Source organism: Lathamus discolor, chromosome 3 (assembly GCF_037157495.1).
Source record: "Lathamus discolor isolate bLatDis1 chromosome 3, bLatDis1.hap1, whole genome shotgun sequence".
Classification (NCBI taxonomy): Eukaryota; Metazoa; Chordata; class Aves; order Psittaciformes; family Psittacidae; genus Lathamus; species Lathamus discolor.
In genome coordinates, this window is record NC_088886.1 from 115,640,555 (window position 1) to 115,667,897 (window position 27,343).

Genomic DNA, 27,343 nt, shown 5'->3' on the forward strand with positions numbered 1-27,343 from the left:
AGTCCAGCACCATACAGATGACAAGGAGGATGCCAAACCCTAATATGCATAAGGTCACGGTACACTAGCTGACTATTTCTCCCTGTTTTAGAATTGCTCTCTGATGAGACTTTGATAGCAGAAAGTGGGAAGTATGAAATAGCACTCATTTACAAGAACATTACACAGATGAGGAATAAAGGCAGTAGGTGGGTAGGAGAGAAAATGTGGTAAGGGGCAGGATTAGTGCTAAAAGTTCCTCCCTTCTATAAGCTATAACACAGCTGCGTTCCCTAAAGACAGTCACACATATTTCACAAACAGCAAGACGTTTATTGCTAATTTCCCTTCTTATTCTTAACTGTAATACAGTGATCAAGGGACTTGGGATAATACAGAATGTTAAATTAAATAAAAAAATAAATAAAAACCACAAAGATTTTCTGTGCTTGCCAGCCCAAAGGGATCTGTATTTCTGAAAGAGGATACCAAACATAATAAGATGGAAAAAAGAAGCCCTAACTACCTATGGGATTCTCTTTCATTAACTTTCTCTGATGTTATAGCCATTAGTGTCCTTCTAATGGGAATTTACTAATGAAAGATCATTCTACCAGCACACAGAATTAACAAAATTTCGGAACGAATTTCCAGGTTATTGTGAAAACAGGTATGATATGTTGGCCATGAGAATATCTTATTTTAAGAAGAAAACATGCAAATTTAAGTATATTGAAAAAAGGAAGAGCCAGCATTTATTGTTATTCATATTATTATTATTGTTATTATTACTATTACAACACAGTTTACAGCTTGCCTCCCTCTTGATGGCCAATATAAATGCCAAGAGACAAAAATTATTGCAGCTAAAATGGTAGCTAAAGGCATATTCTTGGACACTTTTTTTATTTTAATCACATGAAACTCTGTAGACTTTGCTGACGGCACAATACATCATATTACACTTAGGTTGTAAAATTCTATGCTCTGCCTCAGAGAATTTATATCTCTGTATATTATGGCACCCCTCTCTCAGCTCTGGTAGGCAATGGGGGTAATAATCTTTAAGGACACAACTGCAGCACTTCTGGCATTCTCCTCAGACATGGACAGCCTATGTCTCACTTTATTTCCACTGCACCCTAGGTAGCAGAAGAGATTTAAATCAAGGTACCCAAATTAATGAATACAAAATGTAGCTCATCAAATCATAAAACTTCATACAAACAGAACTATTTCTTAAACTACTGTGACAGTTTTTCATTGTCCAAATTAATTTTTAGTCGGTTACCACTTGTTTCTTTTTCTTTTTTTTTCAGTTTGGCAAGGAATCACAATGCCACATTTTACTCATTGTTGATTTAAAGCACACTAGGGGAGCTAGAAACATTTTCTGATATGATCCCAGAGTTTCAAAGGTGGTGGGAAAAGGGATTTAAATTAATTGCCAGCTTCAGAAATCTTCTGTGCTCATCCAAATCTTGTTCAAGTGGAAATTTCATTCTTGCTTCTTTGCCAAAACTGATGCAAGGTATTTAATAAGCCAACACAGACTTTTTAAGTTTGACCATGGTTTCAAGCAAAGAAACAGACAAAAGGAAGGAAGATAATATCCAAAGAAAAAAGACCTTTTTGAAGCATTAGATAGAAGGCAAACCTAAAAATCTCAGGGTATTAAACCAGGCGTTTACAGCTCTGACATACAGCCTGATGAAAGGTACAATGCAGAGATGACTGCTGCAGAATGGCAGAAGTGGGCTTGTCAAACAGGACATAACCAAGCCCCACCAAGTTGCAGTCCTGCTTGCAGGGCTGCTATATCTTGCAGGATTAATTCAGCACATAGAACCAAAGATACTTCTCAACTCTGTGAAAACAGTCTTTGTTGCCTTAGATGTTATATTATAAAGCCTTCCACAGACTTGAAGGTTTTGTCTATTGTGTTCACATCAGAAGCCTGTTGCCAGATTGCTTCAGTGCTTAAAAGCATATATATAAATATTTTGTTCTAGGCTCAGTTTATTAATTCCTAGTTTATACCTACTGTGCCAGCATGTTATTTCACGTAAGTGGCCCCTTCCCCCCCACAAGGTTTACCCCTTAATACATTGAGATCATTTTTCCTTTCAGTCTTATTTTTGCTCAGCTAAACAACTCTAATCCTCAAGATTTCCACACAGCAGGTTCTCTGCTCCACAATCACCCTGATAGCCCCTCACAAGTGCATAACAACTGGCTATGACAATAGCCCCTCACACGGGCATAACAATCAGCTATGACATACTCCCTTCTGTTTAATAGTCCACTTTAATGAGCTACTCAGACATAAGATACATTGCCCACTGCAGCAAGTATGTTTGCAGGCAATAATGATTCTATAAAAAACATTAGTTACTTAAACAGTTCTGGTGGTGGAAAGGCAAAACAGGACACTGCAAAGCACCTATAGGCCTTTCTCCAACCAAGCAAGTCACTTGAACTTTGGTCTTTCAGATCTAAAAAAAAAAAAACAAAAGAAAAGGATTAAGAATACCAAACCAGAAAATATATGTGAGGAAGATGATGTAAGAGAAGAAAGCTATAGCCCACCATTTAAAGCTGGGCCTAGGTAGAAGGGACAGTGACATTGTAAGAGGGAACACAAGAAATGCATGAGAAGACCTTTTTCTCTCCAGGCCTTTCCCTAATTAATTGCCATCACTACATAGAGCTGAATCTACAAGCTTCCCTGCCCTTGACCACAGCTACTGCATATTCTTCTTTTTCACTCTTACCATTAATTAGAAACAGTGAAAACCGCTTAAATAGACTAGTAGCTATTTCGGATGAGTCCCAAGACACAAAAACCAGAAAATGCAATAAACCAATTTATAAGAAAGCCAGAATCTATGTAATTGCTGACTTGAAGGATGTACCTAATTTGCATGCAATTTCTTAGACTTTCACTACTTATTTATCTAAACCACAGGCAGTAAATTCCACACTGCCAGCACATGAGCCATTGAACATGCTTCTGCTGCTAACAGCTACTACCTTAGACTAGATTTTGCTAAGCTGTTCTTAGTACCTGGAATAAAAGTACTCATTTCTACATCTCCAACCACGTGATCCTTTGGAGTCCACAGCATCCTGTCTTGCTCTGTTCTAATTAGGTTTGACCTTACCCTGACTTTCTCAGTTGATTAGATGCACCTGCAACTAGCTGAGTATTTATTCCAGGGGTTTTGTTGATTTCAGTTTCGGTTTGTCTTGTGTTTTGAGTCTCTTTGTTTGGTTAGGGGTTTTGTTTGTTTTTAAACTGCCTGATTTATTCTGGGTAAAGTGTTTGGGGCCAAGCTGTATTTTTTATCAAACAACCTTTCTAGGTTTGCTTCCTCTCTTCTTATGGCTTGAAGTCATGTTCAGCCGTACTTGCCCCTTAGATAAAGCTACTGGAGGCGCTTTTGATCTTCTGGAGAAATATGATGCCTACTCTTTCGGGATTTTTTAATCACTGAGGAAAAAAAAAAAATCCTTTCCTGTAGCAAAGACAAACATAAGAATGGAAGTAAACCAGTGAAAAGGCAGAGTGAAGAAGCCGAAATATGTTTGCACTCCAACTGCATGCATCACTAACAGCTAAGAATACTGACTTTCACTTTTTGAAAGAGCTCACCTGTTTTCTTGCTAAAGTAGGATAACCAGACAGGAATGGACAATTTTTTCAAAAGACTGGACAAACTGCAGCACCATGCTGAATGAATAACCAGGAAGCACAATTACTTCCCAAAATTCATATTCATTCTCAACCTTCTCACTTATAAGAACGTAAGTAACAGACAGGAAACAGTAAACCGTTTGTATTAACCAACAGTGTTCATATATTAACAAGTGAAAGAGCAGCTACAGAGCTTGCATATTTACATTGCAAAGCCCCCATCTAGACCATTTCTACTGAAACAAGGCTGCCTAGTTAGCAGAATTAGTTTTTCTCTCTTCTGCCTTCCCATATTTCCTCTGCTCTCTCACCACAAAACCACATCTGTTTCACACATATACTGTACCCTATGAAAGTGTTTGTCTCTTGTCCAGCTCACTCACTCCTCTGGATGTCATTTTCCTTTCCCATCTTCAGTTCTATGGTTTTTATTTACCTTTTTCTTTATTCATCCCTGCAGCAGGTGCTTAAGCAGGTACTGGGCACCTCAAAGAACAAACTCTCTATGGAAACCAAATATAATAACAATTAAAAAAAAAAAAAAGCTTTTTTCCTCCCTATATATTAAAAAGCTTCCCATTTCCTATGATGACTATTTCCCTTTCCTGCAATGCTGAAAGTTGTCTCTCCTTTGTCCTCCTATCTCTCTTACATGGTGTCTGGTAGAGCTTGTTGCAACCACTCAGTTCCTCCCCAAGATGTTACCGAAAAGACAGGGCGACTTTCTAAATAAAATGAACTTGTCAGGCAGAGACCCCGTTTAAGAGGAGCCAAAAACCTGCCAGCACTGGTAGTAACACCACCTGTGCTAGGTGCTATTCCAATGGACTGCCCATTGCAAGGCCTGCAGGGTGAATTACATGCAGTTAAAACTACTAATTAGAAAATCATGGGGTCTGAAATTGAATCACATTCATTAGCAAGCAGCAGCAACCAAATGACTTTGTATCTCTTGTGTATAAGCACAAGTAGCAATTGGATGGGGATGGTTAAACTGTGCAGGTCCCTCAGATGAGCCAAAGCAGAGCATCTGTGCACAGCACAGGTTATAGCAGCTGGAAGTTTCTCTTTGTCTGTTTTATGGCTCATACCTTTACAAGGAGACATAAATAGTGCTAGGGAAACACTGAACATGTTTTACCGCTGGGCTGTAGTGGTTTTAACACACTATTCTTCTATTCACACATTTCCAAGGCAGATCTCAAAATAAAATGAAGTGCTCATTTGAAGCATGGGTTAGTATCTCTCATACCCCATGGTGTAACTCACATTCGAGCCCACTTGTCCAGTTCTTCATCCAAGTAAGTTTTCACTTTTCTTGGCTGGAGCCCAAGAGAATTCCCAGCAAAGTATATACAGCTTTCCTCTCCATTCACCAGGCCCAGATCAGCTGTGGAGGGAAATCACAGAAATAACATACACAGGGGTGTGAGCCCAGGAGGGACAGCATATGTCCACATGCACACATGTGCCACCACCCAGAGCTCTGCCCACTCCACATGTCCCTGGGACTTCATGGTCTTCACATGTGAACAGAAGTGCCACATCCTGACCTTCCTCCACAGAGACCACACAGATGACCCTGCAAAAGGATCTAAGGAGGAGGACAGCTGGGCAACTTGCAAGAAATTATTCACCTCATCCTTCTGCAGTTTTCGGCTGGGTCCACCTGTACCTGTTCTGGAGCTAACATGAGTTCAGGCAGCATCAAATCCCCAGGTCTCCTGGGGCTGCCTGGGAAGCAGCCTCTGGCACTGATTTTGTCAGGTCTGTAACAAATGGTGAATGAATAAGGAGCATTTTTCTGAACACTTTTCTTCCATCCTCATTGTATTCCTACACTGAGTTGTGAAATTACTTGAATTTTGCATTTAATAAAAGTTAAGATTAGGTAAATCTGTATCTTTCATGTAAGTTCTCCCTGCATGATTAAATCACTATTTAGAAAAATGTAGTCATTGCACAGAATATTTCAAGGCAATCTCAGAAGGTCTTGTCTTGTCAGCATATACTGTGGGCTGCACTTCATGTCATTATCATTACCTGAGGAGGAAGAGGAAATCTATGTTGACAAATCCTTTCAAAGATTAGGAGAAAAGCAAGGCCTTAGAAATTTAAAAATACTAGCTCTAGTGAGATTGTGAACAATCTAATTACCCAATGTCATCATCTATCAATACAAACATTGCCTTTTTGTATTATTTCTCATGTTAGAGATTCTTAGAGGGACAAGTGATAATGACCTACTAGAAGTAGTAATTAATTTGCATTCATCTATACCTATGCTTACAATACCCCAAAAGCTAACACTAATATTTTCTGTAAATATAATGGATATACCTCAGAAGAAAGAGCAAATTAATGTACATGTTAAGATATATACTAGAAATGAATGATAAGGTTGCATTTCTGTCTGAAAAATAAAATGGATGCTTGGGAAAGATTTCTTACTATTTTTTATATTAACAATTGCCAACTTACTGAACTTCACCAGAAACACTTTTTTCAGAAGTATAGACAACTCGGGTAATTTCTTAATTAAAGCTTTAGAAGCTTTTAAAAAGCATAACTCAGAGATCTATTTCAACCTAATCTGTTTTACAGATGCTACGTCTGGTTTTCATTTCTATTCTAATATGAATGAAAACAGAGAGGCATGAATATTATCCATGTTCCTAGATTGGTTCTATTAACAGTTCGTTTCCTATGAAAAAACACAATAATACTATCTCATTGGGAATAGACAGAAGGGCCTTTGCTCAAGTATTTGGAGATTAATCTCACAAATACTCTTTTTGCTCCAATTAAGCATTAAAAGAAGTAAGGAATTATTAAAAAGTTAGCTTTTCTTGCGCCACAGTCCTCTCCACAGGGTCACTGTTGGAGAGATACAGTATTGCAACTTTGATAAAGTGTATTTTTCTGCTTATACACCTGCTACACTGGATATTCTTTTTTCACATGTTATCAACTCTATATAAGGCCATACTCTTTTTCATGAAATAAAGTTTAATTTCCTCTCTCTAACATCGTTAAAAGACTCATTTTGGACCACTGCTGCTTCCCAAACTAGGCTTGTTTTTTGCAGCATTTTTGTCATTTCACAGCTTCTCCTGACCAGCACGTTCTTGTGCTCCAACATTCCCTGGTCACTGTGATATTCTTTACAGTAACATATTTGTTGTATAAAGACTAGCACTTGTCTTTCCCCAAATTACTTTACCCTTACTTTTCACAGTATTGACCTTTTTTATTTCTGGAGGAGCTGTGATTGAATATTTCAATATAGATTGCATGTCAAATAGGAAATAAGCACAACTCATGAAATAAAGACTGGTGTAAAACAAACAGGAGATTACTATTGAAATGCGTCCTTAGAGTAGCCTGAATTAAAAAAATACATTAACAATAATTTACATTAAGATTAAATACATTATAAATTATTTCCACACCTACTCAGATTCGTGCAAACTGGTCAAATCTAATGGCATACATTGCTGAGCATACTGATTATACCCATTTGTCTACATTAAAGAGGTATTTCTACAGTTTCTAGAAAATGCAAGTTTATTTTCAGAAATATTCAGTTAAAAAAAAAAAAAAAAGGAAAAAATTCAATGTCTTTACTATCCAGAAAGGAAGGACTAAATCTGCTTATACATACAAATGTCCTATCCTTTGCTGAAGGATAAAAGACCACTTCTTTCACAACTTCCTCTACCCCATCTCAAGCCCTCCAAAAAAGAAGACAGATTTATACAGTTAACCACTTCCTTTAACCATCTCTTCAGGGAAATATAGCTCAACACTTTCACACCGGGGTATCTTTTTATTCCCAAGAAATACAAATGATGCTCTATTCATTTACAAGCTTACAAAGCACAAGCCATAGCCTTAATCAGATTTGGGATTTGGTGCCCAACTGCCAACATCCAGTCATTCTTACCTCCATGCTGCAATGCATGAGAGAATATTAAAGAGACTTTGTTGTCAGCTTGGAGAAGAGAGAGGAGATTCAAACATTTCTCTAAATCTTCTGTTGTCATCTTATTTTGTCACCTGAGCCCTGTCCCTCATGGTTGCACAGAAAAACCTCAAAGATTTGCCAGGGAGTTAGTCTGCTAGTGGTTTCCACTTGATTGATACAATAAATAAACAGCTGTGACAGTTTCTAAGTTGATAACTAAATTAAACTCTTATGATGACTTTCTAAATATTTTTATGTACACCACCTTACAGTTTTTTCCTATGGATGTTCTTGTCTGCTGCTTGCAAGGCCACATTTTAAAACCTTATTGTAATGTTTTATGTAAATATATAAAGAATATTTGATGGCTAATATCTGTAATGACACTTATCTTCAGAAGCATGTTATCTAGCTCCTGTGCTCAGATAAATGTCATAGGAGATCTGTCTCTATGGTATAGACACAATGTAAATACATATATATTTACCCTCCTGCTGTTTTTCAGCAGGGAAGCTGTTCCTGATGACAGCCAAAGCACAGAAAAGAAAGACAAGGGAAAATGAGGAGGAATAAAACCGCTCATTTTGGGAACACAGGAATGGTAGGTTCTGTGTGCTGTTCAACTGGTACTACTTTGTAGACTGCTTACCTTCACTGAAACTTACATATCCATATCCTCAGGACTAACCATTATAGTAACTGTAGGGAAAAACAAACAAACAAACAAGCAAACAAACAAACCCCTACAAAATATCAGCAATCTTTGGATCTAAATATTATAGAAATTGAAAAACAATAATGGAGGTTGAAAGGAAATAATTAAAAACTGTCACAGGGGTATCACACAGTTTTTACTGCCCATGTATTTGACACGTGACCTGAAAGTAAACCCAGACAAGACTTAGGGAAGCAGGAGAAGAGCCATGCTGGCTCCATAGATGGGTGCTCCCACTGGGTTTCCCTGCATGGTTTTGGCCAGACACAGCAGCAACAGGTACAAAAAAACCCAAGGAAATGTTCTGTACTTTCAGTGGGCTGGGGGTGCTAAACCAAAGCAAATGCTTCCCTCCCATAATGCCAGCCATTCCATGCACTCCTCCCGCCTGCATAACATGCCCAGGCATGAAACAGGCTCCTTAAAACAACTGACAGATCAGGAATAAAGCAGAAAAAAATTCAAGAATCACTTTGCATGGCTACATTGAATAAATATGCAGTTATCTACTTGCAGGCAATCATGAGGAAAGTGGGAAAGATCTTCAAATAAAAGGGTTTATTATGAATTATTCGCTCAGATCAATTATTTGTTCTGAGGCCCAGTCTTTTATTTGGCCTCAGGACAAAAATCATTTCTACTACCAGCAATGAGGCGTAAATGTTAATATATGTATCGCCTTTTTCATTAACTTAAATAATTATAACTAGATAGATAACACCAAACTATATTATACAAAGGAAGCAACTGCTCTGAACTATTGTAAGCAACATTGCCATTTCAAACCATTAGATAGAAATGCTTCTGCCTATAATTTTCAATCAGCCACTATATTGTTCAAAGCAGCTGACTGACAGCATAAGCACCATGTAAGTACCATATCCTCACATTTTATTCAGGAAGGAAATGAGAGCATAAAGCTTTTGGTGCTAGAATAAGTTGATGGATTGATTTAGCAACACCAGGGACATACTGTGCTCAGATATGACTGCAATTGCTCAATTATCTCATAAGTGACAATGATTTCCAAAGATTTGTGATAAACATATGCTAAAGATGTGAAACCCCACCCTTTCCCCCCACTTCCTTTCTAATTATAATTCTCACTTGGAGGCAGATCCTTGACTTTTGGGATACAGAAACATTCACGAAGATGCTTTAACTCATCTTCTTCATCTAAGTGAAAAGCAAGTTTCTTGTCTGCAGGACTGCATCCTAGCTGCAAGGCAGTTTGTTCTAAAATGGTTGCTGGTAACACAGGAGAAGATGAATCCATTTTCAGGTCATTCAATTTCACCTTAAAATGAAAAATGCCACAGTTTAGCTTCTGCAGTACGAATATTCACAAGTGGCTGATAAACAGCCACTAAAGCCACATCATTCAAGACCAAAATTTACTTGATTTAAAGCTTTTAAAAAGTGAAGTATTTGAATAATGGTAAAACTGATCAATTCAAGTATTACCAAAGCAACATATTGCTGTAACCCCAAAACGCCTTTTTTTTCTCGTAGATACAATGTTCTTCCCCTTATAAGCTATATCAGAACTTCTAATTTCTCCCACCAGACCGATAGCAGTTACAAGCGCTAAAATGTCATTCACAATTTTGAGATGTCAAAGCCAGAGACAGTATTATTGTTTTTGCAGTCTGTGCTCCTGAAAATAGCAGGTGCAAACTCCACTGAAGGTGTTTCCAGGCTGTGCAACGTTCAGCATCTTCCAGCTTTTCTGCCTTAAAAATAGGAGTGTGTATTTGTGTACAGCTGTGCTCAGGTACAAGGGCAGGATACACATGGCAGACAGAGACATCATTACAAATGTAGATTTCAAGACCAGAAACTTTAATTAACATTTCATATACATATATATATATATAACAAATATCCTGGTGCTTTAACTGTTTGCCTTGGGGAAGAAGAGAAGTCAAGCTGCACACATGACAGATCATAGGTTCCAACAGGATACCCAAAACTAGCTGCAAAATTTACAAGCTCATTGATCTTGATAAGAAATGGAGTTATGTACCTGTAATGCTCAGAGACATACACCATGATGTTCAAGATAGCATTGCTGCACTTGACTTTACAAATATATTGGCAAAGAAAATTTATGACATGTACTCTGCACTTCAGGGCAAATCTTCATCAGTGCTGCCTGCTGCGTTCTGTTGCAGAAGGAACTCAAGGGGTTCATGGAGGTGCATGGTGGTTGGCCCAGTTTAGGGAACTGTATAGTTGGACAATAATCCCTGCCTTTCAAACATCCCCAAGAGTTTTGGTACAACAGAAAAACTCCAGCATATAGGCGAAATAGGTCAGATTAGCACATACTATGCAGCACAGAGCTACTAGAGAATATGGCTTTTTCTATCTGTATGAGAAAGAAAACTTTAAGTACACAACCTCCATAAGTACCAGCTATCTTTTCTTAAAGACAGTAGTATACTACAGATAGTTATCCAGAAAGCTATGGATAGAACACTGACAGTTATGTGGGTTGTGGCCAAATGAGCATTACATTCATTGTCACTTACCCTAGCTTGTTTTGTTGTAGAAGAGGGATTCTGAGAATGCGTGTGATGGTATATTCCAAGTTTGTTTGTTTGTTTGTTTTAAATCCTTTATGACACATTTGTATTAATTATTTCACAACGAATCCATAAATGCAGATTAGTGTTTTTTAATCAAATTTTTTATGCCAGCCTCTCAAGACCATCTAGGAATGCTTCATTGATACATAATGGAAGGAAAACAGTTGGCATTGAAATATAAAGCCCTAGCAAGCACAGCATCATTAGTTTCAATTTAACCAAACCTGTTTAGCCAAACACCACAGCATGGTGCTAGTTTCCTGGTTCAATTTGCTATCATTTAGTTTACAATAAGAACATTTTCTTTTTCCTCTGAAGACTCAGTATCTTACACAGTAGCAGTTTTTCCTTTCCCACTAGCACACAGAGTTAAAAAAAAACAACAAAACAAACAAACAAAAAAAAGCCAGTCGAGCTCTTTAAGACCACAGTTTTCATTTAGCTAATGTTCACCTTTCCTGGGAGTTACTGGAGATATCCTATTTTTGTGCTGTCCCCACACAGGTTTTTCACACCTTCTTATTGTCACCAAATTTATCATTCCCACTCATTTATCCTAATCATCCCTTAGCTGGTAAAAAGGAAAATAAAATTTCAAAAATGCTTGAAAAAAGATATTTTAACATCTTGTTTCTCAGAGCTTTTCAAGATTTCTAAGAGGCAGAGGGCTGCACCCAGACAAGCAGTTGGGTGCGATGATAAAGTGCCTGAGCTGGCTGGAGTCAATACGTGCTAGGGTCATGGACACTGTAGCCATCACTGATACAGGCACATCGTTATAATCTAAAGACACTGTAAGATAACTTCAGTTTCACTTCTCCAAATTACCAATTTTAAGAACCCATGGGCTTAATGAGTAAATCAGGGTTTCTTTTCAAGAAATCTTGAAATAGGCACTTGGAAAGTAAAACTACTTTTTGTTTCCAAGGCCTTACTTCTTTGATTTACAATACTAGTACGGGCATTCTGATTAAAGCATGTCCACTACATACTCACACAATCAAGATCTAGTCTTCTATTTTTAATAATGAGCATTCAAAGAAAAATATGGCATCAATCCTTGCAGAAGGGGATGTAATTCAAGTCTGTCTTCTTCCAGATAAAAGGACCACAGAGTAATCTGTGCATTCTTTTCTACATAGGTAGAAAACCCTTCCCACCTGAGCTAATGTCTTTTTTTGCTCCCCAGTGACATAGCTCCTGAAGTAAGAGAAGTCATCCTGAAGTAAGAGGAGTCATCCTTTAACCTCTCTAAGCGCATAGCTCACTTGAGTTAGGAATATTTGTTCAGTGATGCTCACTTCCTTCAGTTCCTAAGAGAGAGACCAGGCAGTGTTGATACTCCCATCACCCTCTCCTGTACACAGCCTATGAGGAAGGTTTGGGATGCTCTAATGTTTATCTCCTGGGGTCCATACAGGCAATGCCAGCTATTTCTCCTGTAATTTATGATCAGGAGATGGGTTATAAGGGTGCTTGAAGTTTGGTTCTGTACACCAGATCACTCTCATCTGGTCAGCAGATTCTCTGCTTACACCATGTGAACAGAGCACAGCATCCTAACGTTTGTCTTACTAGTCACAATTTTTCTATAATGACACAAAGTTATTACAGTGGATTTATGACTGTCATATTCCAGGTCATCCACTGACCTGTCTGGCAAGCATAGATGGTTTCTGTTTCCATTTGAGGCCTAACACAAACCCCAGTGAAGTCAGTAGGTGTCTCTATTATGGACAAAAACTCCTGGGTCAGGCTTTTGGTTCCCTGTCATTGCTGTAGTTTGCTGCAGTTTGCTGCATCTGATCAATGACTTACATTTACTCTGATTCTTATTTATATTAAATTTTGACAGCAAATATAATCACAAATACAAAAATCTAGAAGCCAAAAATGATTAAGTGCTCAGAGGTATCTGATTTAATACAAGCATTATGAAATAAGATAAAACAACTAAAATAAAATCAATCAAAATCCTACTGAGGAATGAAATCCCAGAGATCCAATTCTGAGACCAGAATAAGAAAAGATTTTTGCCTTTGAGTGGGAATTAGGCTTCACAGAGAGGGAATACCGGAATTGTTTGGGGTTTTAGTTTGGTTTTGTTGGGTTTTTTTTTTCCTACTGAAATTGTTGGATTTTTAATTGCTGAAGAAGAGAGTCCCATGAGATTATTTTACAGTAGTTCATGAGTCATTTGTTGGTTTCTACATGTAGAGGAAATACATTTGTATAAGAACAGCAACCTTTATTCCATCCAATTATCTTCATTTAGCCAAAAGCTATATTCCATATCCTCTTCAAATTGAAATTCAGACGCATCAGTCTAAAATGTAATTCCCACCTTGAGAACCATAGAATTATAGAATGCTTAGGGTTAGGGTTGGAAAGGACCTTAAGAACATCTAGTTACAACCCCCCTGCCAAGGGCAGGGAGGCCTCCTATGAGGCCTCCTACTGGACCACGTCCCCCAAGGCTCTGCCCAACCTGTCACTGAACATTGCCAGGGATGGAGCATTTACCACTTCTTTGGGCAGCCTGTCCCAGTGCCTCACCACCCTCACAGTAAAGAACTTCTTCCTTATATCTAACCTGAACTTCCCTTGTTTAAGTTTAAACCCATTTCCCCTTGTCCTATTGTACAGTCCCTGATAAAAAGAACCTCTCTGCTATCCCTGTAGGCCCTCTTCAGATACTGGAAGGCTGCTATGAGGTCTCCATGCAGACTTCTATTCTCCAGGCTAAACAGCCCCAATTTTCTCAGCCTGTCTTCATATAGGAGGCGCTTATCATCCTCATGGCCCTTATCATCCCCCTGATCATCCTTGTGGCCCTCCTCTGGACTTGTTCCAACAGTTCCATGTCTTTCTTATGCTGAGGACACCAGAAGTATAGTCTCACAGAGGTAAGGCTGACTGGTCTGTAATTCCCTGGATCATCCATTTTCCCATTCTTGAAAATGGGGTTTATATTGCCCTTTTTCCAGTTGTCAGGAACTTCATCTGAGTGTCACAATTTTTCAAATATGATGGGCAGTGACTTAGCAACTTCATTTGCCAGCTCCCTCAGGACCTGCAGATGGATTTCATCAGGTCCCGTGGACTTGTGCATTCAGGTTCTTAGGTTCTCACACTTGAATGTCTCCTACGATGAGCCTCAGCTCTTCGTTTTCATAATCCCTGCATCTGCCTTCCAAGTCTTGAGTGGCTTGGCTAAAGCACTTACCTGTGAAGACTAAGGCAAAGAAGTCATTGAGAACCTCAGCCTTCTCCAAATTCAGGGTAGCCAGTTCTCCCATTTTCTTCCAGAGAGGGCCTGCGTTATTCCTAATCTGTCTTTTGTGAGAAACATATCTATAGATGCCTTTCCTGATATTGCTGATATCTTTGATGTCCCTGGCCAGACTCAATTCTAACTGGGCTTTAGCTTTCCTGACCTGATCCCTAGCTTCCTGGACAACATCCCTGTATTCTTCCCCGGCCACCTGTCCTCACTTCCACTTTCTATAAGCTTCTTTTTTCCTTCTGAGATTCCTCAGTTGTTCCTTATCCATCCATGAAGGTCTCCTGGCCTTGCCCCATTTCCTTCTTGTTGGGATGCAAAACTCCTGAGCTTGGAGCAGGTAATCCTTGAATATCGGCCAGCAGCCCTGCCTTCCAGGGCTTTATCCCATGGAGCCTTACAGAGCAGGTTCCTGAAGAGGCCAAAGTCTGCTCTCTTGAAATCCAGGGCAGCAAACTTGCTGTGTGCCCTTGTCACTGTCCTGGGGATCTCAAACTCGACAATCTCATAATCCCTGCAGCTAAGGCTGCCCTGGGGCGTCAAATAAACACTACTCCTTATCATGATTTTTTTTTCAGACAACTTACAGTAAAAATAATCACAATTTTAAGTGAAATGACTTGCCTTCACCACCCACTCTAAAAAAAAAAAAAAAAAAAAGGCATTCAGGTGTTTTTTTCTTCCTTTCCTCGAAACTTTATTACACTTTGTGACATAATAAATATAGATGACCAAGTCAGTTGTTTTTTTTTTGCTTAGCTCTTTTAACTCTTCCAGAGAATTTTCCTGTACTGCACACTGATGCAATATAAAGAATTCACCAATGTCTGTTGGCAATCTTTCATTTTCAGAAAGACTGTATGCAATTTAAATTAAGGAAACAGTCATTATTGAATATTTTATCAGCAGATACCAGCCTCACTGCTTCATCTCCCATTTTAAAACTATAAAAGACAATAGGTGAGCATTAGTCAGACACAAGTGACAAATATCCTGTTTTGTCCTTTATGCATAATTTACTGACTGAACAGAAAAAAAGGTGCGAATATTAGCAAGCCATCTTACCAAAGTCACACAAGAAGGTCCATTAGGCTTAATTATAAGACTGATAATTTGCCCTACTTTTCGATCCACTTACCATATTTCTATAAATCTACCCCTCTGTCTATAATTGTATATTGATGTCTGCAAAAAAAAATTAGAAAAACCAAACCAAACCAAAAATCTGAGAAAACTGTGAAGTCCCCTTGCCCCCCCTTTAACATTTTCTTTAAATATTCCAAGATGTTACTTACAGTCTTTCTACCCAGCACGGTGCTGACAATGAATCCCTGACTAAAAAGCTGTATCAATATCCTCAGAGCAAACGTCCAATGTCCTGAACTTTCTGCTCTCCAACAGCTGTTTAACAGGTCGCTAAATGCAGCTCAGCCAACAAACCTTTGATATTTTCAGGTTAGTGTCCAAATGAACTCTTTGGAAGGAAAACCAGTGGTGTGCACATATATAAGCATACAAGATTGCAGTACAGGTCCATGCTGTCAAAATCCACCCACTGAAAGCACTAATAGCACTCTGAATTGAAGTTGCTTTAAAAACCAAAGGAAAACCACAGAAATGCACAGCACATAAGGGCTGATTCTCCTTCCCATCTTCACACAGACAAAATTTCTTTCATGGGCACAATTTCGGAGAAGAAAGTTCCTAAAAAGCATAGCCCAAAGCAGTGCACATTCTAGATTACTTCAGGTTAAATACACTTCAGTGAATTTATTTAAATTTCAGAATTGCAGAGAAAGAAAATCTAAACATTCATAGCTTACCCAACAACAGAAACACAACTGTATAATTAAATAAGTTACGTAGCACAGTGTCACAGCTGCAGTAAGGGAATGTGACAGACAAGAACTATAATAAACTCAGTTACTTAAGAGTAATTTAGGCATACATTGACCTTCATGTCAAGAAGTGCTATGGTGTTAAATGTAATTTTACATACAAAACTGTTTTCCCCCTCCACAGTGAAACCACATTACCCAGCAGTTGGCAGCTGTCCTGAGAGAGGATGATGAAATTCTTGTGCAAATGCTTAGCGTTGTATGAAGAAACAGTCACGTGCCTGCTACTCCAGACTTTGACCTACACAGCAACCAAACATATGACCTCTGAGAGTTAACCAAAAACCAGATGTATATATGTATCGCGGTTTTTGTTACTGTTGTTTTTGGCTCCCCCCCACACACACATTTGACACCCGGGCAAAATTTAAAGCTCTGATTAAATTAAGAAGGCACTCTTCTCCCATATAGGTACAAGAATACACACATAATTATAATGAAAATGGTTTAGAACCAAAATCTTTCACTTTAGTGGAGGAGCAGATCAATAGCATAACAGAAGTTAGCAATGTTCACAGCTGCATGACAGAGGGAGTGGTGGGAACTTACATAGAACATGGATTCACCAGGGCGGAAAACAGAAAAATTAGAGGGGAAATTAAAGAACAAAGCTAATATCTCTCTTTACTCTTTCTAAACGTTATTGCAAACCAGTCATGTTAGCCCAATCCCCTCAATTCAAACTTGAATGACACCCATTCCTACACATAGCTAGAATGTAATCATCTGGAAGCAACAAAAATAGTTTTGCTCTACTCAGCCCCTGAAGTTGGCGGGAGGGTGATGGACAGGGAAACTGAAAAAAAAACCCAAATGAGGAGAAATAGAGAACTATGGGGGCAAAGTGGTCAGAGTCATCGACTAAAAATGTAATTTTGAGATACAACTATATCCTGGTGTTCCGCATGCACAGATCCCCGCAGTAATGCTTGTTTATTATCTGCATTTCCATTTTAAGTAAGCACCAATATATTTTACACTCTTGAGCTGTAACTTTTCATCTTTGCTAGAAGAAAAAAAAACAACAATCACACAAAGCACTTGACACAAAATAAAGCTAACCTCTATCCATCCATTCCTGGAGTATTATTACCCTGTTTTGCATTGTCAGATGATTTTTTGTACTTCCCACTAACTTGTCTTGTTCACTCCACCAGCAAGACAACAGGACTGCTGCTCAGGAAACTGTATCACTAGGAATTCGGGCTAAGAAAGAGAAGCAGGAGATTCAGCTACTGAGGCAAGAGGGATTCAATCTCTAACTAATCCCAAAAGGGTATTTATTTCTTGTTTAATTGGCTATTTAGGTCAACCCAAGATGAAATGCACTGGAACTTTTCATTTTGACTGTGGAAATAAAACTACACAAACAATAGAGTGAAAATTTTCTCACTGCATTCTCCTGAATTTTACCTTTGATTGTCAATGGTGGCAGGAAGGCAGCTAGCTTGCAAAGGCCACGTGTTTATAGACTTTAATGAGAGTAGGAATATTGACCCCCTTCTTCCCAGCTATTCTTCTTAACTCTTCAGATTAAATGAAAGAAAAACAAAGACAAAATCTTTTGCCTTTAAATTCAAGGCTTGAAAATCAGAAAACATTTCTTCTTGGTACCATTTTTAGCTGCAGAACTAATCTAATGGTCTGCATTTTTTTTCCTGTGATTCTGTGAAGCAACCAGAGGGCTGGTAAGGGAGGAGAAGGCACTGCAAGCCACAGGGAGACCAGTGTACAAGGGGGTAAGGCCACAAGAGACAGCCGAAGTCCCAGCAGGCACTGGCTGATGAGGCTGAGAGAAGGCATAAAGCTCAGTATAGAGCAGCCCTGCCATCACCCTCTCAAAGGAGCTGTTAGGTGAGTGATGGAGAGGCAGTGACATTTGACAGACATTTTAGAGAAAAGAAAAAAAAAAAAAGAAAATAAAAAGAAATAAAAATAAAATAAAATTGAAAAAGGATTTGCAGATTTTTGGGAAGATGAACTCCATATGTCTGGAAGCAAGGGTTGTATGGGGTACATGGGCCAAAGAAGGAATTAAGGGTTGGACAGGCAAACATATTTCTCATACCAGCAGTCTCCCCAGCTCATCCAGACGAGGTGCTTAACCATGTTAAGCCACTAACTGCCAGACACGTCCACAAGCATACTGATACTGCTTTATCTCATCGTTCACCCTAACCATTATGATACCCGCCTGGCATCTGTCACTGCCAGCTCCAGGCTCACTGAAGCACGTTTGAGCCCTTGTCATGGGAGCATTGTCCCCTGACTGAAAGAAACTGTGTGAGCTTTTCCACAGGAACACCAATAAAGCTTGTAATAAATAAATTTGATAAAACACATGCCTTCTTCTCAAGACATGTGACAACAATAAATAACCAACGGCGCCCTAAAGCAAGCCACTCCATGCCGGGGGGATGCCAGGACACATGGTTCCTCGGGTCATGAAAGCTTGCCTTGGCCCTGCTAGCCCAGAGCACTCTCACTGGCAAGAGGTTAAAGTGATCCAGCAAAAACAGAAAGATCCTCTTTATCAGAAAAAGGCATCCTTACCTACGATGAGGTGGCCCAGAATAGCCTGAGGGAGAAAAATGCTGTGGCTTCTACAGTCTGAAATGGAGCAGCAAGGCAACAACGTGTCTGAGCAGCACACACTGCACCTGCAGCGCAGAGCTTCACTCAGCACAGAGATGCTTACAAAAACTAAGGTTGCCTATATTTATAAGGCAAGCCCCATAGCTATTTTTCAAAGCATACCTTCCAAACCTTATGATGGCACGGTGCAGGTCTCAGGCCTAACACCAATGGCTTGGTAAACAACAGCATAAAACCTTTGGATTTCTTCCTTCTATCAGCTTTCTTATTGCTTCTCTTTGCTCTCTACCCTATTAACACTTCTGCTCTGCCTAAAAAATGCACTTTTTACCTCAGGCCACATTTAAACCCTGCTTGATCAGGATTCCCTATACCTGCTCCCATTTACTTTGTTCTCTTCCTTCCCAGACACTAGAGAGTTATATTTTGCTTCTGAAGTGGTATTTTGCTTCCCTGAAGTTCCCTTTAGGGAACATGCATATTTGGCTTACTTGCAGCAGTTGATCACTTTGGTTGTGCAATTCGGACTTTCAGTCTTCTGGTAAAGACCGAAAAAAACTCGCTCAGTACATTTAGCTTTACCTTAAGGAGTTAACTTTCCATAACTATGATCCAGGGTTTGCTGTTTGGATTGTGGGGATTTTTCTATTTATGGAGCAGATATTAATAGCTCCTGCTGAATTACTGGCTGCCTTTTGGGTGGCCTAAGTGACCTCCTGAAATCTTCTTGCTTGTCTGAAGCATTCTTCCCTATTTCCTTTACATTAGACTGTTAGGCACACCTCCTGCAATACATATGGATTTTTTCCCTGTTATGTGACCTGCTTCTAATATAGTTTTTCTTCAGGCTCTGATTCAGTTACCATTTAAATTTCTTTCTTCTGAGTCCTAAAACATATTATTTTTCCTTTAAAATTTATTCTTAGAGTTTCTATAAAAAAAAATACAAATAAGAAATTCATTACTTTTCTGCAGTAACATTTAGGGAGAAATATTCCACCACTGCACGAGTAATAGTAATACACAGAAAGGGACAATAAGGGAATCAGAGTCAAGTGATTTTCATGTAAAGAAAAACAATAGTAACTCCCCTCAGCTTTGATAACTCCATAGTAGCTGCAATAACAAGAGAACTTATTTTGAATAGATGAAATTTCCTCGTATCTCTCCAGGGTAGCGGCTACTAATAAAAGATGATACTTCTGATGCTCTCACCAGCATTTCCAGGCCAAATGCACATACACATATGTTTTAAAAGCCTCTTTCTATAAGGAATGGTTTATCACTGTTGTCTTAAAGGTTTTTAAGGGATAAGAGTTTTTTCTTTTTTCTTTTTAACTCATGTCAAATATTTGGTCTTAATGGACACTAAGGAGATTTCAAGCTGTTTTTACCAAACACAGGGACAGGAGGGGGATGTGTCTGTCCCTTCCCAAGGGAGCAGTAGGATGACAGCCAAGGGTAAAAACAAAATGGGGAATCTGGCACCCACTTTTCTCATGGCATCTGCTTGCTATGCTTTGCAAAACCTTCTTAAAAACAAATGCGAGTGTTTTGGAGATAGATTTCCATCAAATCTCCCAATTACTCTTTCTCCATTGTCCTCTCAAACACAGGTAAAGGTGTTTGTATATCAGATACAGCCTCTTTCTATATAGCCACTGTTTCATCTACAGGCCCTCACCTGCCAAATGACCCCTGTGTATCCAGACTCTCACAATACAAGAGAATTTTCGATTTCTTCATCTACTTGTAGCACATTTCCTGCCTGTGGTCAGAGTTTCTGAGAAAGAGGAAATCAGTGACAGTCCAGATGCAATGGGATAATAGCAAAACTTTATTGAGAGGCTCCCTACAATACCTGAGCTTTCATTTTTCTTAAATATTTGTGTACCATGTCTTTTCTGATGCACTTCATACCACTGCAGGCTGACTGATAGCTGAGGACATTAACTGAACTGAAGTAGATAAACAATCCCAATGTATTTTCCCTCCTTCCCTTGCCCCCTGTTTGCAGCTCCATAAAAGTGAATGCACTTCGCACTTTCATTTTTATTTTTAAGCTCCTGCAGCAATTGCCATCTGGAGCAAGACTCAGGGAGGGAAGAAAGAAGAAAAGACAGGTCAGAAAATAACAAGCTAAGCTTTCAATAAAAATGTATTTAAGTAAATAAATAAATAAATAAATAAATATTAATGAGAAGCACCATGTGGATCCAGACTCTCTAAAAGCTGAAACTGCAATGACAGGTGATGACTGATTTAAGTAGTATGCTACTGTTCTGTATGGCCTTGAAGCAGTAGAGGACGCAATATTACATAAAGGATCATGACAGGCAGCAAACTGGTGTGTGACACCCGAGGGAGGCCACCATTTAAAGTCAGCAGTTACTTAGGAAGGGGATATATTCACACGTGTTCTGCGATAAGAAACTTATTTTGCAGTTTTCTATCAGTGGGGGTTTAACAGCACACATTCAAACAGCAGTAGATCTTTTCGGCAAAGCTGAAATTCCTGGAAAATACTATAACACCAAATAACACAAGAAAACCAACAAGCTCCTGCATTGCTCTTGCAAGGGGACAGAGGTGAGGAGAAAACATTGTCCTTTATTCACAAACCCTGCTGGTCCTGAGGGATCTACAGACAAGCACCAAACTCTTTCTAGAACTAATACAAATCCCTGTGCCACTCGGAGGAGCCTTTTGACATCTATACACTCACTCCCTCCCTGGCCCCAGATTTAAACCTCCCAGCCCTCCCTAGCTGCAGATTTTATCTTTGCTTGATTTGCTAATAAATTGATTATGCAGCATATCAGACCACTATCTGTCCAAAGACTAAATGAAGCTTTTGCCAATACCCAACTTCCTATCAATATCTATAATCCCTAAATAACCCTCTGCTTGAATCCCCTTTTGCAGGCAGTGACTCAGCAGTCTCAGGGCTCCTATTAGTATTCTCAGGGAGCTTTCAGAGCATTTTAAACGTACTGTCTCACTTGTGCTGCGATCAGACCTATCAGTTTGTGGTGAATTGCTCTGAGGAAGGTTACAGGTCTCTATAGGGACTGCGCATGATCTTTGAAAAGTGCATTTCCCTCTAGCAAGTCATAAATGCTCAGGAGAGATGCTAAAGATCACTCAAAATATATTATTGAATACTTTGATGCTATACTCTCCTTCTGTGTTATCATATAATCAAAGTACATTCAAAGGTTCCCTAAATACCAAGTGCATTTGCATGGAATAGATTTGTGTTTTCCAAAGCCAGAAGAAAAGAGCTTTGTATCATTACAGGATATGTAACACTTTTTCTGCAGTTCTGCAGAATGGATTATAAGCGTTTGACAGTGCTTTTTTTTTCCCCCCAGCACCAATGACTGTTGTGATAGACATTAGTTAACTTCTTTGGATTGTTTTTTTCCTTGGTAATGGTCCACAGTCAAAATGAAAAATAAGAACCTTCTGGATCGTGTCTTGATAAGGTCAGACCGTAGAATTTTTCTTTCTAGCAATTTAGACAGGCTCTCTCCTTCCAGAATACATTTATTCAGTAATAAACATCTCGAAACAGCCATGCTGTACAGACTGGAAACAATTAAGCCAAGACTGGGAAAGCAGCACATGAATAAATATTCCACTTTGTTGAAATTAGACTGAAAAATTCAGGAGCAAATGAAGTAAAAACATTTTCAAATAGTACTAATTAGACATATTTGTAAAAATCTGTGCTCATGCACATACCTTATGCAATTTTTAATATCAAACTATGCAGAAAATGTGCTAGGTAACCACAAGCCTTTGATGCTGTAATGCTGTTGTAAAGCACCAGGCACACACTAACTTTTGGGGCACATAATTTAATGTCTAGTAGGAAAACCAAAGAAATTTAGCCAGTTTTTTTTAAGCTATATAAAAGGAAACCTGCCAAGCAACAGGTTAAAAGGATTTGCTTTACCAAATTAGAAAAAGGTCAAAAATCAGCATACATCAGAAATTAGTTAACTTACGCTATGGAGAAGCCTCATCTCTCAACTAGGTAAGCAATTAAGCAAATATGTTTAGCTGTCCCAGCTTGTTAGAGATCCAAGTAAAATTCCTCTGTAACTACACAGAGTTTTTATATCATGAACATTTCACAAGAGCCTAAATTCTGTAATTTTGTTATTTTTGCATAAATGCATTTACCACTTAGACATCACACACTTAAATGCAAATCCATTATCTGTTTACTTGCAATAAGAAAAAAAAAAACACTTGTGCCATTATTTCTAATTAGGTTATCCTCCTACACCTCTCCTGTCCAACATCCTCAAATAGTTTATACATAAATTCTAAAATAATTTAGAATTGAATAATTGCACATCATGTTTGAGACATCTCTGGGTGTGATTTTCTCAAGACACTCAAAACTAATATAAAACTAAACTTGGGTTTTATAAAGCACTATTTCAACTTGGAAAGTTCACAGCATTTTCAAGACGAATTAATGAACGCTGCTAATAGCTGGATCCGAGTTATATGGCATTAGGAGGACACAATCATGAGGAAAGGCAATATATAACCTTTAGATGTGACAATTAGAGATCAATTATTAGAGCCAGAGAAGAGCATTCGAAAGCAGCTTCTTCATTAATCAAAGATCATCTCAAATTAGAATGTTTAATTATTTGCCAAGGTTCTTTGTATTTTCTTCTGCACCAAGGAAAAAAAAAAAAAAAAGAAAAAAAGCCAAGGTCTTTTTGAAAACTGTTAGCTTTTTGAACATTTCATTTTAACATTATTTTAAAACTAAAATACTAAATATTTTAAAGAATACATCATACAGTGAAAGTATCATAACTCAGAAAAGTACACTGAAGATGCCACATCTGCTAGTTTTTAATATAAGTCTGGTGGTTATCATTAACTAATTGGATGTCCAGCTACATGGAAAAGATGTTTTAACAGAAATGGCAAGAAAGGAAAAGATGTGGATATTCTATGCACTAGAATGATTTTGGGCAGGATGTATCTGAGTTTTAGGTTCTTAAACAAGTGAGCATATCCAAAATCTAGAGTGGGAAGCAGCATCATGAACAGGCACAGAAAGGTTAGACCAGCTGGTAGGTAGAAAATACTGGGCACCAGTGTCTGCTCTCCTGCTGCCATAAGGAGAGCGCCATCTTCCAGGTCAGAGGCAGCCCTCCAAGTGCAAATTGCAAAACAAGCTGCAGGTTTGGTCAGCATTACCTTTCCTACATCACTGACCAAATCACCATGTTTATTTGCATATTCTGACAGTTTAGATGATAGCTGAGAGAAGATACACCTCTACTGCAAGAAAGGTCTTTTGCAAACAGGAATTTTTGACAAACACAGGGAAGGGAGAGCTTTGCTGAGATCCCTTTGCAGTTTAGGCAAAATACATGACTCAGGAGGAATGCTAACTCCTACTCATCCTTGTAAAAGATAAAGCAGGTCCCCTCTAAAATGGCTCTAAAAGCTACTAGGCTTAAGGAGTGCATCTTCAGCCATGACTGCACAAACAGGAGCAGGAGTGGCCAACATGTCCTGCAAAGGAATCATGGTCATCCCCGAACACAGTTCTCATGCTCTTAGGGAAATGCCATCTGTTGGTTCTTCACAATGTAAAGTCTATTCAACTTGTGCTTGGCACAGCCACTATTTGTCTCCTAAGAGGGAGATAAATTCTTGGCAGGCACAATGCAAGCTGCCCACAGGGCTGTGAACACCTGAGTACCTGCTCATGTATGTTTTCATGAAGCGTGTCCCAGAGTGACACTTTGGCAGTTATTCTTCAGTCACAGCCAGACACACATGTAGATATAGTGTCAGGAACCAAGCTGTTCCCATTATGAGATACCTTTCTTACATATATTTTTTTTCTCATGGCTAGCCTTATATTCAAGTCACAATGAAAATTTTATGTTCCTATTTGCTCAGTATCCTGAAACTTTATACAGATTTTCTTCTCATAGATGACCTCCTCGCAAGGCTCTGTCCTTTGTCAGCTAGGTCAGGATGACCCCGGGCATGTCCAGCGTAATTTCAACTACTAGGCTTTTAGAATCATAGACATATAGAGTCTTTTATGTTGGAAAAGATCTTTACTGTTAACTTAGAACTGCAAAGTCCACCACTAAATGCCCTAGATGTCCCTCAGTGCCACATCTACATGCCTTTTAAATATCTCCAGGGACGATGACTTCAACACTTCCCTGGGCAGCCTGTTCCAATGCTTGACAAGACTTCTGATGAAGTAATTTTTCCCTAATATCCAGTCTGAACCTCCCCAGGCACAACCTGAGGCCATTATCTCTTGTCCCATAGCTTGCTACTTGGATGAAGAGACTGACCCTCAGCTCACTACAACCTCCTTTCAAGCAGTTGTAGAGAGCAATAAAGTCTCCCCTAAGCCTCTTTTCCCCCAGGGTAAACAACCCCAGTTCCCTCAGCCAATCTAGCTACGGTTAAGACACTGCCCTCCATGCAGTTAAAACCTCTTTTGCACAAAAGGGAGCAAAGAGGGGTTGGAGGTTCCTCTTTGCAAAAATATGAGAATACACAAAACCCCTTAATTGTCCCCCTAGCTTTTGCCTCAGAAAGGTTATTCTATAATCTTATTTTAATGAAGTAAAGGTACAATGTGCTTCCTATTGGCATAAACTGAAGAAGTTTACACCAGCCAGCGATTTTGAGAGACACAGTCCTTAAAAAGTTATGTTACTTGACATATGTGCACAGGCTGCATCTTTCTGGCAGATAGCAACCTTCACTTGACCTTGAAGGAAAAAGTTCCCAACAATTTAGAACCAAGGGCTCATCCATGTATATGTTTCCATCAGCTTTATCTGTCTGAGAGCTCTCCACCATCCTTCTTTCATAGTGTTGAAAAACTCAGGCCATGACTTCACAGTCAGTTGCAAAACTAAGTTTAAGATAAACTTTCTGCAGCAGGGTGTGTCTTTTCATTATGGAAGTTCAGAGACTGCTATAGAAGGATTCCAGTATCTCCCCATGACCACTGTGAGTTTTGGGGCTTTTTTTAACAAAAACAAAAAAAAAAAAAAAAAAGATAATGATTACACTAATACAAGTGCCAGAGCCTTGGTGAGCATTTCAAACTGCCCCAGTCTGCTAAATGTATTAACCCACCTTGGAAAATAAAATATCTGCCTGGAGCAGTTCTCAATGCATTTCCCATGAAAAAAAAAAAAAAAAGAAAAAAAAAAAACAACCCAGTTCAGCTACTTTAAAATTGGTTGCATACGTGATGAGGTATTTCAACAGTATACCAGATTTAACCCCAAAATATCCCCGGATATTCCTCTGCACTCCGTTATAGATGCCTGAAAACAGAGTTTATTACTGAAGTGCTTGATCACAGCCTTACAAAAGACAACACCATAATTTTGTTCTCAGGAGCTGACTGGAAAAAACACCTCACTGCAGGTGAGGTGTTATCATAAATTCTTATTAGTCAATGTCTAATTTTGTTCTCTATAAAACATAAAGTATTACTATTTTCAAGCCTCTCGAAGCACTGTTAAGGTGCAGTATCAGCCAGGTAAGGGCCAGCCCAAGTTCTCACATTCACTGCAGGCTCTTTCTTCAGTTCCTGTAGTGCAAAAGGTCTATAAATACCACCAATAAAACCTCTTAGATGTCTCCCCAGTACAAGTCTTAGGGCTTTCACTGCTGAAGTAGTACCCTTCTTCATCCAGAAGGTTATCTTTATGGAAATATATACATATAATATGTATACATATGTGCAGCTAAAAAACCTCAGTGACACAGCAAGCACTACTTATTGAAGCCAGTCAGAAAGTACTGAGAGCTACAGAAATACCATTTGTGTTTGTGCTGGGGATGAAGTGGCTGCTCAGCACACAGCATAGCAGAGGTATGAAGCCAAGTTTCCTTCTCCTGCAGAAAATATTACCCTTCAGAGGAGCAGGTTCCCATCAGGAATCAGCAGTGACCCCATGCACAAAGCAATAGCATCATGGGGTCCATAAGAAAATTAGCTTGGAATAAAAATGCTAGTAATAATTAAGGAAACAGAAGAATTCTAGGAGAATATGCAAGGTGGTAACTGCCACATATATGTACAGAACAAAGTTTTTTATTTAAAAATTAGTGGTTTTACACCATCTCAGTAATAAGGGGTGCTCAGTTTTAAGTCTGAAATCAGATGCTGGACTAATTAACAGCGTGTTGTTTAAATCACTTTCTCTACTCCATTTTTTCCTCTGACTTCAGGACAAATGTGATTAGCAGAGAATACATCCACCTGCATAAGAATATTTTCTATTATTCATGTGGCTGTAAATGACCTTTGGCAGCTCATAACGTGATGAAAACTGAAGATGAAGAGTACATGCCACTGGGAAAATAGTGCAAATCCTTCCCCCTTTCCCTTGAAATGAATTTTTTTGCCTTCCTATGTCAAAGAAATAAAATTTAACTCAGATTTTTATTAAGGTTTAAGATCTTCTCTTGTCTTGCCCACATACTTCCAGCACGTCTATTGTGTCAGCACTGATAATCATATCACTGAGAAATTTTCTTTCTTATCCTTTTTCTTTTCTTTCTTAAATCTGTCTTAATTT

At 38.8% G+C, this 27,343-nt stretch overlaps 1 protein-coding gene across 3 annotated transcripts in view; it reads right to left on the bottom strand.

The window, feature by feature from the left end:
* The window catches only part of KYNU (kynureninase), a 57,507-nt gene extending 41,899 nt beyond the window's left edge, over nucleotides 1–15,608 (bottom strand). For all 3 annotated transcript variants that reach the window (XR_010610821.1, XM_065671281.1, XM_065671280.1), the window contains exons 1-3: nucleotides 15,528–15,608; nucleotides 9,466–9,655; nucleotides 4,946–5,066 (exon numbers count right to left, since the gene is read on the bottom strand). Coding sequence is in view for 2 of the 3 variants with exons in the window: in XM_065671281.1 (XP_065527353.1) it covers nucleotides 4,946–5,066; nucleotides 9,466–9,634 (290 nt within the window). In the remaining variant the exon portion in view is untranslated. The remainder of the gene's footprint in view (nucleotides 1–4,945; nucleotides 5,067–9,465; nucleotides 9,656–15,527) is intronic.
* Between the last annotated feature and the right edge of the window lie 11,735 nt (nucleotides 15,609–27,343).